Source organism: Vitis riparia, chromosome 9, assembly GCF_004353265.1.
Source record: "Vitis riparia cultivar Riparia Gloire de Montpellier isolate 1030 chromosome 9, EGFV_Vit.rip_1.0, whole genome shotgun sequence".
NCBI lineage: Eukaryota > Viridiplantae > Streptophyta > Magnoliopsida > Vitales > Vitaceae > Vitis > Vitis riparia.
The window spans coordinates 3,290,710-3,310,073 of record NC_048439.1 but is presented as its reverse complement, the minus strand read 5'-3'; the positions used below and the strand labels follow the sequence as shown (position 1 = coordinate 3,310,073).

General features: G+C 42.2%; 1 protein-coding gene and 1 long non-coding RNA gene across 2 annotated transcripts; both read left to right on the top strand.

Moving 5' to 3' along the window:
* The first annotated feature begins 14,866 nt into the window (after positions 1 to 14,866).
* On the top strand, positions 14,867 to 15,824 carry LOC117922523 (probable disease resistance protein At1g61190). Its single transcript, XM_034840655.1, has 2 exons — positions 14,867 to 15,696; positions 15,779 to 15,824. Exons 1-2 carry the CDS (start codon positions 14,887 to 14,889, stop codon positions 15,809 to 15,811), a joined length of 843 nt encoding a protein of 280 aa, XP_034696546.1. The 5' UTR covers positions 14,867 to 14,886; the 3' UTR covers positions 15,812 to 15,824.
* A 1,197-nt stretch (positions 15,825 to 17,021) lies between these two features.
* LOC117922770 lies at positions 17,022 to 18,310 on the top strand. Its single transcript, XR_004652542.1, has 2 exons — positions 17,022 to 17,668; positions 17,854 to 18,310. It is a non-coding gene; the product is annotated as an uncharacterized LOC117922770 (long non-coding RNA).
* Positions 18,311 to 19,364: the final 1,054 nt, after the last annotated feature.

The following is a 19,364-nucleotide window of genomic DNA, read 5'->3' as shown; positions in this document are numbered from 1 at the left end:
TTGTTTTTAAGTTATTTATTTAAAACTTATTATTTAATTGTTACTTTAAGCATTAAGGTTGTTTGATAAAATTAATTTAAAAGTTTATTTTAAATCATCAAATTGAGATATTTAACTCATATTTATTTTCATTAATTTTAAACAATAAATTTATTTATTAAATATCCATATTTAAATACATAACATAACCAAATATATTTAATTTATTTAATAATTTAAATTAAATTATTAAGTTATTAAGTTAATTTGCTAAACACCCTCTAAGTCCATATATGGAAAAAAGAAAACTATTATTCCCTAGGGGGTCAAACTGGACATCAAACACAACTTTTTGATGCATACCTCCAAAATTATAATAAAACAATAAATAAAAACAATTGAGAAAGTTACCAATGGCTTCCACCTATTTTTAATGGTTTAAGATCTTATATATCCTAAAATTCTATTTTTTATACCATTTTTATTGGTTATAAAGAATTATAATTCAATTTATCTTATCTAACATTTACAAAAAAGAAAAAAAAAGTTATAACAATCAATCCATTCATTTAAGTGTAAATTGTCTAAATGAGGTTAAAAATTAAAATAATAATAAATATTCTCCTAGTAGACAGCAAAAATGGGGGGTAATTGCTCATCCAAAGTTGAAGTTTCTGGCTACTAAGATTCTGTCAAAATTTTTGATTTATTCATACTTGCAAATATCAATTTAAAGTCATAAGAGAGTTAACCAATTCAGTTAATGTAACACATTCTAAGTAATAAGAACAATAGGAATAATTCCTAATTGAGATGTTAAAACCCAGACTAATCACATCCAAAATGTGATGCCCAAATGATTTTAATCATGTATAGAGGCTGTCTATTGCAATCTCATGTTTGTAGGAACCCTTCCCCCTGATGACACATGGCGCGCCACGCTGTCCGGAGCAACTCCATCCGGACTCCCCCAAGAGGGACACGTGGCGCGCTCCCCTATCCGGACTCCCTCAAGGAGAAGCACACGACACTCGCGAACATCACACCCGGACGATAGCATATCCTATCCGGATATGTTGTCCGGATCATTGACTGAAGTGAGCAAGCCTTGCTACGTCATTCCGATAGTCTGCCACAGCCCACGTCCCGCCGCCTGTAGAGCGAAAGGACAAGAATGATGGCAAGTCGCCTCCCACGATCTCTGACAGCCGCCCGTAGGGTGATGATGGCCCTGCCACCACCTAGAGACATCATGACGAGCCAAAAAGTCTTCCCACCATTAAAGAGGGAGGCAGAGCTTCTGACACTATATAAAAGGGCCTTCACACAAGGAGGAAGGTAAGCTTGCTATCCCTGAAAAAGCCCAACAGCTTAATCTCCTGAGCCATGGCTAACAAAACCATCGGAGGGTGTGTCCGGACATCTTTTGCAGGGACAACTGAACCAGAACTCTATCTTGGTTGAAAGCGTGCGTCCACTTGGCAGCTACGTGGATCATTGGGACGCAAGGCCTCAACATTGGCGTCGTCTGTGGGAAGTTCGCTGATTCGGTCGCCGGCAAAGATGTCCACACCTTCCAGAAGCCGCTCGTCTGTTAGGAGAGAGGAAGATTATTCCAAATGGCGCCAAGCCATCGAGAGAAGACAGTTGGAAAGTGAGCGACAAATGCAGACTCTCCTCCAGGAGACAACGAGATTGAGAGAAGAAAACGTTGTGTTGCGCATCCAGGCTTCATCGACGGGGCCTCCTCGTCGTCAGCTTTCAAGACGCCAGATAGCAAACTCAAGGCCTGACCTAGAGTCAATATACCCTAGGACCACAGGAGCCATCCCTGAAACATGCAACGTTAGGCCACAAGAGCGACACACGCCCATGCACTAAGCTCCCCAGGAGGAAAGCTCATACTCTACTCATCTCTCAGCAAAGAGACAACGCGACAAAAGACCCAGTTGTCAGACGCAATGCGCGCGAGGCTAGGTCCACAGGAGCCTGGGAGGCCAAGGCCGCCAATAGCCACAACCTGGGGAGCGCACCCTGACCCTCTGGTCACCCCTATGGTGCAGAACGTTCCCCCTCACCAAGCGGTACGACAAGCTGGGAGAAACCTCCCAAACGAGCCACCCACTGGCTCCATCAGCAAAAGGTTGGACGACATGCTCTCCACGTCTTTTTGCTCTCATATTGTTCATTACGAGCCCCCAAGGGGATTCCTCGTGCCTAAATTCTCCACGTATGATGGGTCCAGCGACCCCTTTGACCATATCATGCATTATCGACAACTCATGACTCTCAATATTGGAAACGACGCATTGCTATGCAAAGTATTTCCCGCCAGCCTACAAGGGCAGGCCTTCTCATGGTTTCATCGCCTACCTCCCAACTCTGTTGATAATTTTAGGGACCTGTCGGAAGCTTTCGTGGGACAATATTTATGCTCCGCTCAGCATAAACAGAACATCAGCACTCTGCAAAACATAAAAATACAGGAGAACGAGTCTTTGAGCGAATTCGTGAAGCGGTTTGGTCAGGCCGTGCTATAGGTAGAGGCTTACAGCATGGATGCTGTCCTGCAAATCTTTAAGCGAAACATCTGTCCAGGCACCCCATTCTTTGAATCACTCGTTAAGAAGCCTCCTACGACGATGGACGACTTGTTCCAGCGTGCGAGCAAATACTCAATGCTCGAAGATGACGTGCGAGCAGCCACCCAGCAAATCTTGGTTGCCGGACAGGCATCCAGAAATGGTGCGGAAAGAAGTGCCAAACTTTCGGACCGGCCAAGGCCGTCCGATCGAAGGTAGGAAGGGCAAAGTCACCCGGAACTGCTGCCCCTCACACCTCTTTCCATGTCCTATGAGAAGCTTCTCCCTATGATCCAAGACATGTCCGACTTCAGGTGGCCCTGACCCCCCAGAACGGACCCATCCAAAAGGGATTATAGAAAAAAATGTGCCTACCATAAGGAGCATGGTCACACAACGGAGACGTGCAGGAGCCTCCATTATTTGGTCGAAAGGCTCATAAAGGCGGGACATTTGAAGCAATACCTCCGCTCAGATGCCAAAGGTAGAGACGCTTCTCGAAATCACAACTCTGGAACCCTCAGGGTTCTAGTCGCCCCCAAAGCCATTATAAACTATATCAACGGAGGCCCATTAGACGAGGAATACGACTCCAAACGAAAGAAACAGAGATTGTTGTGGGCAGCATCGATGCGTGAGCGCGTCAACTCCATAAGGCTTGGGATAACTGGGGGGGCCCTCGCCCTATAGATGGGACAATCATTTTCCCACCAGTAGACCCCACACAGATATTGCAGTGACACCGCGACGTCCTCATCCTGTCCCTGGAGGTGGGAGACTTCGACGTGAGATGCATCCTAGTTGACCCGGGCAGCTCGGCCTATCTTGTGCAAGCATCGGTAATTTGCCATATGGGACGCAATCTCACAGGCCTCGAAAACCTTGAGCGAATCTTGTCCGGATTCAACGGAGCGGCAACTACTTCCTTGGGAGATATTGTACTGCCGGTCCAAGCTGGCCCAGTCACTCTCAATGTACAATTTTTGGTGGTACAAGATTTATCACCCTTCAATGTCATCTTGGGGCGCACATGGCTGCACTACATGAAAGTCATCCCTTCCACGTATCATCAAATGGTAAGCTTTCTTACCGAGGGTGGGCAAATCGACCTATACGGCAGCCAGTTAGCCGCTCGCCAATGCTACCAGATAGCACGAGAAGTAGGGACCAGCCAAGAGGATAAACCCTTCCCTGAGTCCACCCATGCACTTGACCAATAGCAATTACTGAGTCCGACGGACAAAGATCCCCCGGCAGCGGATCAGTTGCAAACGACTCAAATTTCAGAAGAAGGTACTCACCTTACATATATCAGTTCCCTCTTGACGCCAGAAAAGACCCGGAACATCCAAAACGCCCTCCGACAAAGCCATGACATGTTCGCATGGGCGCATTCTGATATGAAAAGAATTCACCCCTCCATCGTCTCTCATAGGCTTAACGTCTTGCTAACAGCAAGGCCTGTCTGACAAAGGGTTAGACGTTTTCACCCGGACAGGTAAAAGATTATCAGGGAGGAGATTGATAAGTTGTTGGAAGCCGGATTCATTAGAGAAGTGGAGTATCCGGACTGGTTGGCAAATGTAGTGGTGGTACCCAAAAAGGAAGGCAAATGACGGGTGTGCGTCGATTACACCAACCTCAATAATGCATGCCCAAAAGACAGTTTCCCTTTGCCACGGATAGATCAAATTGTGGACTCCACTGCTGGGCAAGGGATGCTCTCCTTCGTAGACACCTTCTTCGGATACCACCAAATCCCCATGTCCCTGGCTGACAAAGAGAAGACAACCTTCATAACCCCACACGGTCTTTATTGCTACAAAGTCATGTCGTTCGGACTCAAAAATGTTGGCGCCACTTATCAGAGACTAATGACGAAGATCTTCAAACCTCTGGTCGGCCGCACAGTGGAGGTATATATGGACGATATCGTGGTTAAAAGCAAAACCCGAGAGGAACATACCATCCACTTGCAAGAGGTCTTCCACCTCTTAAGGAAGTATGACATGAAGTTGAATCCTTCTAAATGCGCCTTTGGCGTAAGTGCTGGCAAATTCCTGGGATTTATGGTCAGCCAAAGGAGGATAGAGGTTAGCCCGGATCAGGTTAAGGTAGTCATGGAAACACCACCCCCCAGGAGCAAAAAGGAATTACAGTGCCTCACAGGCAAGCTCGTTGCGCTAGGACGCTTTATAGCCCGTTTCACTGATGAGCTGCGACCCTTCTTCTTGGCAATACGAAAAGTTGGAGCGAGCGGATGGACGGACAACTATCAGAGCGCTTTCGAAAAAATTAAACATTGCCTCATGCAGCCGCCCATTCTAAGCAGCCCCCTCCTTGGAGAAAAATTGTATATGTACCTGGCTGTATTGAAATGGGCAATTAGCACTGTTCTATTCCGCTGCCCCTCGCGCAAGGAGCAGAAACCTATTTACTACGTCAGCAGAGCATTGGCCGATGTAGAAACAAGGTATTCAAATATGGAGCTAACGGCCTTGGCCCTTCGAAGTGCCACCCAGAAGCTCCGCCCTTACTTTCAAGCCCACCCGGTGGTCGTGCTAACTGACCAGTCCCTTCGCAACATCCTACACAAGCCGAACCTAACCGGAAGAATGCTTAAATGGGCCATAGAGTTGAGCGAATGTGGAATCGAGTTCCAACCCAGGTTGTCCATGAAAGGCCAGGTGATGGTTGACTTCGTGCTAGAATACTCCCGAAGATCTACCCCGCGCAAGGAACTAAGCGGAGAGAAGTAGTGGACTTTGCGGGTTGATGGAGCCTCCCGGTCATCAGGATCCGGAGTAGGGCTCCTGCTGCAATCCCCAACAGGAGAACATCTGGAGCAAGCTATCCGACTGGGATTCCTCGCCTCTAACAATGAAGCGGAGTATGAGGCCATCCTATCCGGGTTGGACCTCGCCCTAGCTCTATCCGTCTCCAGGCTCCGAGTCTATAGTGATTCCCAACTTGTGGTAAGGCACGTCTAGAAAGAATACGAAGGTAAGGATGAGCGCATGGCGCGATACCTGACTAAAGTTAGAAACACCTTACAGCGCTTCACCGAATGGACGATCGAAAAAATTAAACGGACGGAAAATGGATGTGCCGATGCCCTAGCAGGCATAGCTGCTTCCCTCCCCATCAAAGAAGTCATATTATTGTCTATACATGTGCAAACCAACCCTTCCGTCGTGGAAGCCTCCACTTGCAACACCATTGAGGCAAACCAAGCAGACGTCCAAGAGTGGGCGGAAGACATAATAAGGTATCTCCGGACAGACACTCTGCCTGAAGAACCCAAGCAGACGCACAAGACCCGGGTACAAGCTACCCGTTTCACCCTGATCGGGGGGCACTTGTACAAACGGTCCTTTACAGGTCCCTATCTCAGATGCCTAAACCACTCAGAGGCCCTATATGTATTAGCTGAGTTGCATGAGGGGGTATGTGGGAACCATTTCGGCTGTCGATCTCTGGCGCACAGGGCCCATTCGCAAGGATATTACTGGCCCACGATGAAAAAAGATGTGGCAGCCTATGTCAAAAAATGTGACAAGTGTCAAAGGCATGCCCCCATACCACATGTGCCGTCGGAGACATTGAAACCAGTTTCAGGCCCCTGGCCCTTCGCGCAGTGGGGCATGGACATAGTAGGACCCCTACCAACCGTACCTACCCAGAAGAAATTCCTACTCGTCGTCTCGGATTACTTCAGTAAATGGGTGGAAGTTGAAGCATACGCTAGCATCAAAGACAAAGATGTCACCAAGTTCGTATGAAAGAACATCATCTGCCGCATTGGAATCCCCCAAACCATTATAGTTGACAACGGTCCACAGTTTGATAGCATCACTTTCCGGAATTTCTGTTCGGAACTAAACATCCAGAATTCATACTCCACACTGCGTTATCCTCAAAGCAATGGGCAAGCAGAGGCCACAAACAAGACCCTAATAACTGCCTTAAAGAAGAGGCTCGAGCAAGCCAAAGGGAAGTGGGTGGAGGAGCTACTCGGCGTCCTGTGGGCTTATCGAACCACACCCGGACATCCGACAGGAAACATTCCCTTCGCCCTCTCATACGGTATGGACGCAGTCATTCCTACAGAAATAGGGCTACCCACTATCCGAACTGAGGCAGGACAGCAGAATGATGCAAATGCGGAATTAGGAATAAATTTGGATTGGGCAGACGAAATAAGAGAGACCGCATCCATCCGGATGGCCGACTATCAACAAAGGGCAACCGCTCACTACAATCGCAAGGCAAGGCCCAGGAGCTTCAAAAGTGGAACGCTGGTCCTTAGGAAGGTTTTCGAAAACACTGCTGAGACAGGAGCAGGAAAGTTTCAAGCCAATTGGGAAGGCCCCTATATAGTGTCCAAGACAAGTGAAAGTGGAGCCTATCATCTACAAAAGCTAGACGGAACCCCATTGCTCCAACCATGGAATGTATCCAATCTAAAGCAATATTACCAATGAAAGAAAAATAGAAGAACAATGTGAATGAGTATGTTTTATTAATAATTATGAAATTATATACAAAAAGGGTCTCCAGACTACTAATACAGAGAGAAATAGCATTAAAAGTTACAAAAAGAAAAGCTCTCATTGGGAGGGCTTGCGGCGCAACTTTTCCTCCTCGCCCGGGGAAATCGAAGGGACGTCCCGTTTGATACCATGCTTCTTCATGCAGCAACGGTAGCCGAAGAAATACATCTTGTCCACCTGCTTCTGGTATTCCGTCTCGAGTTTCTCCCTTTGCGCGGCAAACTCAACCTCCAACTCTTCTTTTTGTGCTGATAAACACAACTGCAAGTCCTCTTTCTGTTTTTTCTCAATTGACACCTCTGTCTGGAGTTGTCTCACTTCCCCCCTCAGCTGGGCCGTCTCGTCCTCCGCCTCGTGCAGGCGGGCTTCTGTAGCTTTCTCCCGTCTCTTTGCCTCTGCTAGCTCTATTCGGAGAGCCTCGTTGTCGTCCTGAGACCTCTTCAAAGCTTCGGCACTCTCTTCAGAGTCTCTCCGGGCAGTGGATAAGCTGGCTTCGGCCTACTCCAATCTCGAGCGCAATTCCTCTTCACCGTTCATGCGCTGGGAGACGAAGGCCTTCATATAATCGGCAATCCGCAGCAGGTCTGAAAAAAGATCGCGTTGTTGAACCATGCCGCGAATACCGCTCACCAACTGCAAAAAAACCCACAACAACAAGTTCAATTACCAGCCGTGTGAAAAACACACCAGTATGACAAGAAAAATCAAGAGGAATAAGTTATACCATTTCCACCACTTCAAACATCTTCGCTGAAGGCAGAGCAACATCTGAGCCGGGAGGAATCTGTTTCAGCATCTCTCCCAACTCCGCATAGCTGAAAAGGCTAGCGGAGGTGCAAGCCGCATCATCAACTGGATTCACTCCTAAAGAGGCGTTATGGTGTGACTCCTCCCCTGGATCCGGGCCCCCATCATTCACGGCCGACTGGATCTCTTCGGGCAAACCCTCATCCGGGACCAACATCGGGTCGGTTGGGTTCTCTTCTGCCATATCTGTCTCACTTCCCTCCGGATGATCCTCCTGGGCGGATGAGCAGCTGACTTCAATGGTTTCTAGAATACGATCCTAAAGCCGCCAGCTGATGCCGGACTTTAAATCGCGGACCGGACGAGACCTCCCCGTAGCTGGCCCCTTCACTGGTACAAGTGCAAGGGAGCTCGGCTCACAAGGGGGCAAACCCTGCCTTTCAGCCCCCGTTTCTTCCATTGGAGGCGTCGTAGGAGGCAACATTTCAGCGCAAGAGGCCCTGGCTACATCCGCATCCGGATGGGGAGAGCCAGGCTGATACACTGAGGTTGTTCCTCAACCAGAAGAGCCAACCGTTCAGCCGCTGGCATTGAAGGCCCTGATCCGTTTTGACCAGGGATACGTACAGAATCGCTTGAAACAGAGGGCAAGTCGGAGGGAGCTGGAGATCTTATTACTATTCCCTTTGTGGGAGCTGGAGATTTTATTACTATTCCCTTTGTGGGAACCTTCTTCTTCTTTCCCGCTGGGGCGCCAGCGGGAGGAAAGGACGCGGAGCGTTTATCACCAAGGGCCCTCCGCAAAGTTCCCTCTTACCTTCTTTCCTCCCGTTCGTTGAGAAGTGTTTTGTGTGCCTGGGCGTCTGCCTTGCGCGCCTCCACGTAGAATGAGAGATCTTTAAGAACGAAATGCTCCCCAGGCACTACCTTTTTTGGCAACTTCCTAGGGAGAATATTGGTGATGTACGCCTGGGACTCCCAGACAACGGCCAGCAAGTTTCGCGCAGTAAGCAGCGTCTGATGATGCCTCTCAGCTGCAGTAATCTCAAATAGCTTGTTCAATAGTCGAAGGACTCTTTTTCCACCCATTCGACTACGCGACCCCTCTTTGTCCGTACCTGCATTATCAGCAACCAAAGATGTTAGCCATCTGATAACCCCAAAATAAGAAGAACAACAGACGAACGTCGGACAAACCCCACAAGCTGCCTTACCCGGAAGCACCAGCGAACGATTTGGGGAAAACGGTCTCTCTGGATGCTCCAATAGCCCAGCCCAGACACCCGGACTAATACATGCCCCTTGGCTCCTCCTTTCGTCGAATCCGGAAGATGAGTCACCAATTGGAGGGAAGGCAGGCGGGCAGCCAGGCTGAAAAGGTCAGTTTTCCCCTTCTTGATGGAGTAGATGAAAATGACCTCCAACAGTGAAAGGTCCAGGTTGAACAACATACTCAGAATGCTGCACCCCATCAGCACCCGAACTATGTTCGGATGGATGTAGGCCGGGGGGATCTGGGTGAAGTGAAGAAATTCTTTGAACAATGATAGGAGGGGGAACCGTAGCCCAGCATTGAATTGCTCCTTGGTGAAGTAGATGGCGTTGTCCGCAGATTTCTCAGTGGACACGGCCTCTCCATCCACAAGCTGAACGGACACGCCATTCGGGATGCAAAAGCGTTCACAGAACTCCCTCACGTTCAGCTTGTCCACAGATTTTTCCACATGGACCTCTCCGGACATATCTTTGCCGCTCTGCCCGGCCGCGCTAGACGATGCAACGTCCTTTTTCGCAGACATTTTTTAGAGTGGGGTTGAAAAGGAACCTGCATGGCAGAATGCCAACAGTAAAAAACAAGGATCCGGCCCCACAACTCTAACAACAAAAACGCCCAGAAAACCTAACATAACCAGCATCCCCATCCTAACCCTTGACTCTACCCCAAAGAAGGATCGGCAACCCACAAAAGGTGCAGGAGGGCAACAGAAACCCTAACGCACCCAAAACACAACCAAAATCCCTCGAAAAAGCCCTAAAAACCAATACCGACCCCCAGTCGCAAGTAATTTGCCCAACAAGCCAGAAGCAACCGCAAAACAAACACAATGAGGAGAAGACAGGAATAGAGAACGTACCGAGCGTAAACTGGGAAAATGGAAATAAAGTCAGCGATGCAATCACCGTCACGACACAAGTATTGCTAGTAGAAACCCTAGAACCTCACTCACAGATGAAGATACGCAGAAGGCTGAAGAGAAAGCACTACCAGCAGAAAATGCAGAAGAAAAAATGCAAGAGTGAGGGGCTCGGTCTGCTATTTAAAGAGTGAGGCGATGCAATCACCGCCTCCCACGATCTCTGACAGCCGCCGGTAGGGTGATGATGGCCCTGCCACTACCTAGAGGCATCATGACGAGCCAAAAAGTCTTCCCACCATTAAAGAGGGAGTCAGAGCTTCTGACACTATATAAAAGGGCCTTCACACAAGGAGGAAGGTAAGCTTGCTATCCCTGAAAAAGCCCAACAGCTTAATCTCCTGAGCCATGGCTAACAAAACCATCGGAGGGTGTGTCCGGACATCCTGTCCGGACATCTTTTGCAGGAACAACTGAACTAGAACTCTATCTTGGTTGAAAGCGTGCGTCCACTTGGCAGCTACGTGGATCATTGGGACGCAAGGCCTCAACAATGTTTGCTGGGCATATAGCGCCAGTGCTGAAGAATGTACATGATGATGTGAAAGAAGAGTCGAACTTGAAGAGCAACGACAAATGAGGTGCACAAATGAAGTGGATGGATGGCTCCATGGTGTACAAGTCATGGAAATACAAGTCAATGAGATGCTGCAGAATGGGATCAAGAGATCCAAAAGAAATGCCCTGGAATTTGTTGCCCCAGAAACTGCAGGTACAGCTACAAGATCGGGAAGAACGCAAGTAAAAAGACAGTGCAGGGACTAAATTAAGGAAGAAAGAACATTTTGATGTTGTGGCTCATAGGTTACCTCAAGCTCTAGTAGATGAGAGGCTGATGGAGATGACCGTGGCTTAGATCTGATGTATGCTGAGGTTTGCAAATGCATCCAAGATGAACAACTCGGAATTACTGGATTGTATGGAATGGGGGTGCCAGAAAAACTACCCTCATGACCAAATTGAATAATGAGTTCATCAAAGCAAGCAAGGACTTTGAAGTCTCCATTTGGGTTGTAGTGTCCAGGCCTGCAAGTGTGGGAGAAGTACAAGAAGTCATTCGCAACAAGTGAGACATCCCGGATCATAAATGGAGAAACAGAACTGAGGATGAAAAAGCAATAGGAAAATAAAAAAGTTCGTGATGTTGCTAGATGATGTATGGGAGCAGCTTGATCTCCAAAAGTTGGGGGTTCCTTCTCCAAATTCCCAAGTCCACAGTGATATTAACAACCCGGTCTCTAGATGTTTAATTACCACAATACGGATGCTCACAAAAGTATTAAGGTGGAGCGTTTGACACCAGATGAGGCTATTAATTTGTTCAAGAAGAAGGTTGGAGTGACTACGTACTCTAAATTCACATCCAGATATACTGCAACTCGATGAAATAGCTGCCATAGAGAGCCAAGTTTTACCACTTGCACTTGTTACTATTGGGCAAGCTATGGCTGGCAAGAACAGAGTATAAGAATGGAAGCGAGCGATACAAATGTTGGAGACTTATCCATCAAAATTTTCAGGTATGGGAGATCATGTATATCGGCTTCTGAAATTCAGTTATGATAGCTTGAAAAATGACACCATCAAGACTTGTTTACTATATCTTGCTATATTTCAAGAGGATTATGAAATTATGAATGATGATCTTATAAACCTTTGGATTGGAGAGTGGTTTTTCAATGAATTTGACAACATGAAGCATGGGACCAGGGGTACAATATCAATGAGGATCTAAAGGTGGTGTATCTATTTGAGAGTGTAGAAGATAATTAATCCTATACCCTAAATTTTATAATACTGTCTTGGATTTAACATTGGATTGTGAAACTCTCCATAACATTATTTTTTTTATTTGATTTATTTCATTAAATATTTTATAAAATCTTTATTGGTTTTTTATCCATATTTATTTAAATTAGGATTTCATTTACTTTAGTAAATAATTAATCATTTTAATCTAAAAACAAATAAACATATTAGAACTCATGTTAGAAAACAACAACTTGGAATACTAGAAAGTTGGGATAACTTTACCTTTGATTTTTCTTGTCCAAAGTTAGAATATACAGGCTTTAATATTCTAATTACAATAAAAATTTGCATTCAATAACTAAGGACTTTTTTTTTTTTTTTACTTTTACGGTTATTAAAATTTTAATTGCCATATTTTTTTTAAAACCATTCTATCCATATAAGTTTTTTTTTTTTTTTTAACAAAACTTTGGAAACCTTTTTAATATTTCATTTTAAAGATAAAAATAAAAATAAATAAATAACGGTTAAGATTCTCCTTGAAAAATAATTTGATAAGTTTAGAGCAAAAAAAAAAAAGTGTTTCTTTATTTTTATTTAATTAATAATTTTTTACTTTTCCTCATGTGTGATAACATAAAAGAAGTTTTAAGTAAAAATATTTTTCCTTTTGAAAAATAGAACCAATGAAATAAGATATGCTATTATTTTCAATTATTGAGGTGGTTGAATTTTTAAAAATGTGGAAAATAATATTTTAATATTTTTTTAAAAATAACCCATTTTCAAGATATGTTTTTATAAAAACATGGTAAGGAACTTGTTTTTTGCATGTTACAATAGAAAATGAGATTTTATTTTTGCTTGTATGAAATAAGAGGCATAGATGAGACATAAACATTATGTTTGAGATTGCTTTTTAGAATAAAAAAATTCTTATAATAGGGTTTTGAAAATATGATATTTTTTTAGAATATATTTAAATTATTTTTGTTCTTTCCACTTATTTTTTTAATAACTATTTTAGAAAATAATTTTACAAATATGAGAAATGACCATGGTTTTGAAAACCGGTTCAACCACTAGTAGTCCCTATATTGAACCGCCGCTGCACAGCCCATATTTGTTAGCCCACCTTACCTTAAGCAACTTGAGCCCATCAGGACATGATTTCATGTGGATAAAAATGTTGTACAATAGTCGCAAAAAACCCACACCCACCCAACAGGACCTGAACCTTGGATCTCAAGGTTAAGGAAAAGACTGAGGGCACTCTCAACTCCAAACCATTTTATGCTTAATACGACAAACAAATAAAATATATTATTTGCTAAAAAATTTATAATATTAAATAAAATAATTGAATTTTCTTTCATTTTGAATATATTTACATTTAAATATTATACATATAGCGTTTAATAAAATTTAAAATATTAATATTTTTATATTTATGCATATTTAATTTGATAATATCAAAGGTGAAAAATAATATTATTGATTTTTAATTTATTTATACATATTTTAATTTTTATAATTATTTTTAATTTTAATAATATATAAATTATATATTTATTATATTATCTGTTTGATCGCGGTTTGACCACCAATCCAACTATTGAATTGTGAATCAGTAACTTTTTCAATTCAATGACCGGTCTAATTCTAAAAACATTTAATTGACTGAAAATAAAACATTAAAGATAAAAATTATTTTTAAGAAATATTTGAAAATATAAAAAATAAGTAGAGAAAATTTTAAATTATCATACAAACTTGTTTCTCTCAGAACATTTTTTTTAAGAACTATTTTAGAAAACCTTTCCAACATGCTGAATCTCTTATTATCTCTTATTATTATCCACCACTGCTTACCTTCACTCCATTCAACTTTATCTATGTTTTTTTTTTTTTTCGTAAATTAGAAATGCAAGGACATTATGTTCTTGGATTAAAAAGAGTTAAAAAGAGTTACTTGACTTTTGCATGTGAATCCAAATATTGTAATTTTTCTCGATGTTTTAAAAATCGAATCGGATTTAACTTCAATAAGGATATAACTATCCTTATTGAACACATATAAGGATAGTTAAGAAAGACAAATAGAGGAATATAACTTCACCTACACAAGCCAAATTCTTCCATGATAATACCGAACAATAAAAGTAACAATAATTAGCAATATCTATTTCAAAATACCAACAAGGAACACCAAAAATCCTCCTAGAGAAGATAAAAACTCAAAGAAAATTTAATCCATTATTAACAATTAATGTGATTACAAGGTCTCCCTAGACTTCCACAAGATAAAGTTTGGGGAAATAGGTTAACACATTTGAGATAAAATCACCATCTTAGTTCAACAATATTAGAAGAGATGAAAATTTCACAAATGAGTTGTGAAATTAATCATTTAACACCTTTATCAAGAAAGAGCTGGTATCTTTGTGTGAATATCCCACATAAAATCATTGGCTTTACATAAATTGGTCTTACTTTCCACTGCATTATTGAAAAATGTCACATAATATATAAAAGAGTTGTCACTTACTAAAATAGGATGATAAAATCTCACACGCATTTCAAATTGAATGCAAGAAAATGAGATCGAGTAAAAGGAAATTCAACTAAAAGCTTTAAAAAGTATTCATTAAAAATATAAGAGTTTTAAAATTATTTCCAAAATCTAGAACATTATTTAAGATATTGAAACAATAACTTCAGTTTTTTCAAAGGTTAACTTTAATATTCGGTTGAAATTATCTTTTTAATGGATTCCTCCTCTTGTCATAGATTTGGGAAGATTTTTTTAATACATTTTTTCGAAATTTCTTTTTTAGAATTACTTTATTTTTTTATCAAAATCCCCTTAAGACGTGGGTCCAAAATTTATTTGTGCAGGGCCATATGATAAGGCTGAATTCTTAAATGACGTGGCCCCGCACTAGATACTTTGCTTTTGTAAACAAATTTCAACGAGTCTTCAATCTCACCTCTCTGCAACTCATCACCGGTTCTCTTCTCTTTTTTTTCTTTCTTCCTTGAATTTCTGAGTATTGTTTCTGTAATCTCCTACAAGCCATGGATTGTGTGAGCCCAATCCTTGATGTTGCCTCTCATTTATGGGATTGCACTGCCAAACGTGCAGCTTATCTCACCGATCTCCAAGAAACCCTTGAATCTTTGAGAAACGCCATTGAGGAGCTGAAGAACGTAGCTGAAGATGTGAAGAATAAGGTGGATCGTGCTGAGGAAGACCGCGAGATGAGACGGACACATGAAGTGGATGGGTGGCTCCACAGAGTACAAGTCTTGGAAAACGAAGTGAGGGAGATACTGCAGAAAGGTGATCAGGAAATCCAGCAGAAATGCCTCGGAACCTGCTGTCCCAAGAACTGCCGGTCAAGCTACAAGATCGGGAAGATAGCAAGTAAAAAGCTTGGTGCCGTCACTGAACTGAGGAGCAAAGGGTGTTTCAGCGATGTGGCTGATAGGCTGCCTAGAGCTGCGGTGGATGAGCGGCCAATTGAGAAGACTGTGGGATTGGATCGGATGTATGCAGAGGTTTGCAGATGCATCCAAGATGAACAACTGGGAATTATTGGATTGTATGGTATGGGGGGTGCCGGGAAAACTACCCTCATGACCAAAGTGAATAATGAGTTCTTCAAAACAGGCAATGACTTTGAAGTAGCCATTTGGGTTGTAGTATCCAGGCCCGCAAGTGTGGGAAAAGTGCAAGAAGTCATTCGAAATAAATTAAAGATCCCTGATGACATATGGAGAAATAGAAGCGAGGATGAAAAAGCAGTAGAAATTTTCAATGTCTTGAAGGCAAAAAGGTTCGTGATGTTGCTGGATGATGTATGGGAGCGGCTTGATCTCCATAAGGTGGGTGTTCCTTCTCCTGATTCCCAAAACAAGTCCAAAGTAATATTAACAACCCGATCTCTGGATGTTTGTCGTGATATAGAAGCTCAAAAAAGCATTAAGGTGGAGTGTTTGACACAAGATGAGGCTATTAATTTGTTCAAGAAGAAGGTTGGAGAGACTACTCTAAATTCGCATCCGGATATACCACAACTTGCTGAAATTGCAGCTGAAGAGTGCAAAGGTTTACCACTTGCACTGGTCACTATTGGGCGAGCTATGGCTGGCAAGAACACACCACAAGAATGGGAGCAAGCAATACAAATGTTGAAGACTTATCCATCAATGTTTTCAGGTATATATGGGAGATCATGTATTTCCGATCCTAAAATTCAGTTATGATAACCTGCAAAATGACAACATCAAGGCTTGTTTTTTATATCTTGCTATATTCCCAGAGGATTATGCAATTGGGGATAAAATTCTTATACTCCTCTGGATGGCAGAAGGGTTTTTGGATGGATTTGCTAGCATGGATGAAGCATTTAACCAAGGGCACCACATCATTGAGCATCTAAAGACGGCATGCCTCTTCGAGAGTGATGAATATGATCAAGTTAAAATGCATGATGTTATCCGTGATATGGCTTTATGGTTAGCTTCAAAATATAGTGGCAATAAGAACGGAATCTTGGTAGAAGAAGTTGATACCGTGGAAGCTCACCAAGTTTCAAAGTGGAAAGGGGCACAACGGATGTTCCTGTCCACTAGTAGCCTGAAAGAACTCACTACACCACCATCATTTCCTAACCTTTCGACTTTAATTTTTAGGAATCAAGTCTTGGAGACACTTCCGAGTGGATTATTCCATTTCATGCCGGTTATAAAAATTTTGGATTTGTCACGTACTAAAATAATCGAATTACCTGTTGGAATTGGTAGATTAGTTACTCTACAATATCTCAACTTGTCCAATACAAAATTAAGAGAATTGTCTACAGAGCTTAAAACATTGAAAAGAATAAGATATCTAGTACTAGCTAATATGCCATATCTTAAAATGATTTCCAAGGAAGTAATATCAAATCTCTCAATGATGAGATATTTTAGCATACGACCTAATAATTTGATGGACAATAAAGCTTATTATTCACCCAAAGAGGAGGAAGACAATTGTTCACAGGAGGACCGCAAAACGATTTATTTATGGGAGGATAGCAAAGCATTATTGGAGGAGTTGGAAGGGTTGAAACACATAAATTGGGTCTCGTTGCCCATCTCTGGTGCTATGTCTTTCAAAATGTTATTGAGCTCCCAAAAATTACAGAATGCTATGAGGTATACAGGCTTTAGGAACTTGGAAGGCATGACCTTACTCCAATTTCCAAGAATGAAACATCTACAATTCCTTAGAATATATAGTTGTGGGGAGTTGCAAGACATAAAAGTAGATTTGAAAAATGAGAGGGGTCAACAAGGATTTGTTGCAGATTATATACCAAACTCGAATTTCTACTGCCTCCGAAGTGTACGTGTTCATCAACTTCCAAAGGTTTTGGATTTGACATGGCTTATTTACATACCAAGTCTTGAAGATCTTGAAGCAGGTGAATGTGATTCCATGAAAGAAGTGATAGGTGACACGAGTGTAGTCTCAGAAAATTTTGGCATATTCTCAAGACTCAAAATTCTGAGCTTGAGTAATCTACCAAATCTAGAGAGCATCAGTGGACGAGCCTTGACATTTCCTTCCCTGACGAATCTCTGGGTGAAAAAATGCCCAAACCTAAGGAAGCTGCCATTTGATTCAAACAGTGCAAGAAGCAGTTTAAAGACGATTAGAGGAGAATCAGAGTGGTGGGAGGGGTTGCAATGGGATGATGAAACCACGAAGCACACTTTCAATCCCTATCTCGAAGAGACCATCATGTGAAGAAATGAGAGGATGGTGGAGATCGCTCCCCTTCCTTCTCCCACCCTACTACTCTCTCAGGTATTCTCTCTTTCTTTCTTTCTTTTTTTTTCCTCCTTGTTTTTGGACAAATTTCCAAATGTCCCATGCGTCTTCATGTTCACTTTTATCTGCTATAACTGGATAGAATTTCATTTTTTCTATTCGGAATTGGAAAGCTATATTTATATATACCTTGTTGGTACAAATATTTATATGTAACGCAGATTGTATCATTAGAGAAGTATTTCTACAGACTGACCTCCCAGCTTTCTCGGAGCTCCACCCAGGAACTGCGGGGTTGCCTTGAAATCAGTAAACTATCGTCTTCAACAAATAGTGAACTGGATGATGCCAGAAGCGCTGGCCGAGTGTTTGAAGAAATGCTGGACTGAAACTTGAATTCTTAGAATAGGATGATCTGCATACTGCTGAAAATGAGCCAGGAGAAGAAGAATTTACAATGTTTCCAAGACGAGATAATATGGAATGAAGCCAAGCCAGGTGGCTCAACTTTTGTTGGTGTTCTACTACATCTTGGTTTCTGAGGGTGGGCTGTGGAGGATGGACTAGACAATACTCGTAAGAGTCTATGAGATGGATCGGGTGAAGTGGTTTTTATTTACAGTATTACACATGTTGTCTGTAACGTAATCAGTGATGAATCAAAATTTTTTTATTGAAGTTACCATCTTATTTAAGTCTATATATTTGTTCTTCATTGTTTCTTATAATTATTCCAGATTCTATACTGGTTGGTTCAGTTATTCTATGGTGAAAATTGAGAAAATGATTATGAAAAAGGCAAAAAAAGACAGAGAATCCATTCCAGAACAATTGTTTACAATCTAAGTAACCAGCAATGAAAAAGAAAAATCTTATTCACTTAAAAATGCACCAATTCCCAAATAATGATTGATAATATCAACTCCATAATAAAAAGGAAAAATCTTACTACCTAAACATAACTTAGATGATGAAACATATACACATAATGGCATTCGTCTAGGAAGAACTTGAAGACCAAATACACACGCATTTGAAATTTCTCCAATCGATCAACCAGAAGGAAAACAAAATAAGAGATACCTTTGTGATTGTGAGGGAGAGCATCTCTGGAGAGAGTAATTGGGTGTCAAGGACTACAATCACCGTGATATGACTCTCGCAGCTTCAATCACCATGCTGTTAAGCCAGATCAATGTCAAATACAATATACCGAGTGAAAGTTGGTTTAAGGATTCATCCTCCCACTACAATTCCTCCCACCAGCTTGATTCCCCTGCAACTTGCTTTAAGGTACTGGTTGAGCTGTTGGAATCCAATGGCAGCTTCCTCAGATTTGGGCAACCTGTCACATGGATCTGTTTCAAGGAAGGAAATGGCCAGGCCCACACCTAGATGCTCTTTAGGTTTGGTAGATTCCTCAAAGTTAGAGCTGTGAGTCTTGAGAATATGCTTTTCTTATCTGAAACTTCATGGTCATCATGCATAACTTGTTCAATTGATGAGCACCCTCGTTGACAGAGCTCCTGATGGCTTGGAGCATAAATAAGCCATGTCAAATCCAACAACTCTGAGCAAAACTGAATTGTTACTCTGAGAAGGTTGTGGAACTTTAAGTATCTGATATTATCTGGGATGGGCCCCTCCCTGCCTTCATTTTCCCGATCAGCTTCTATCTTTTCCAAAGTATTACAAGACACTAATTAAATTCTCCATTCTTTTTAGTGAGGAT

Coding starts and splice junctions, on each gene's coding strand:
- LOC117922523 (XM_034840655.1), top strand. CDS start 14,887: ATGGATTGTGTGAGCCCAATCCTTGATGTTGCCTCTCATTTATGGGAT. Junction 15,697..15,778: donor AGCGGCTTGATCTCCATAAG/GTGGGTGTTCCT, acceptor GTCGTGATATAG/AAGCTCAAAAAAGCATTAAG.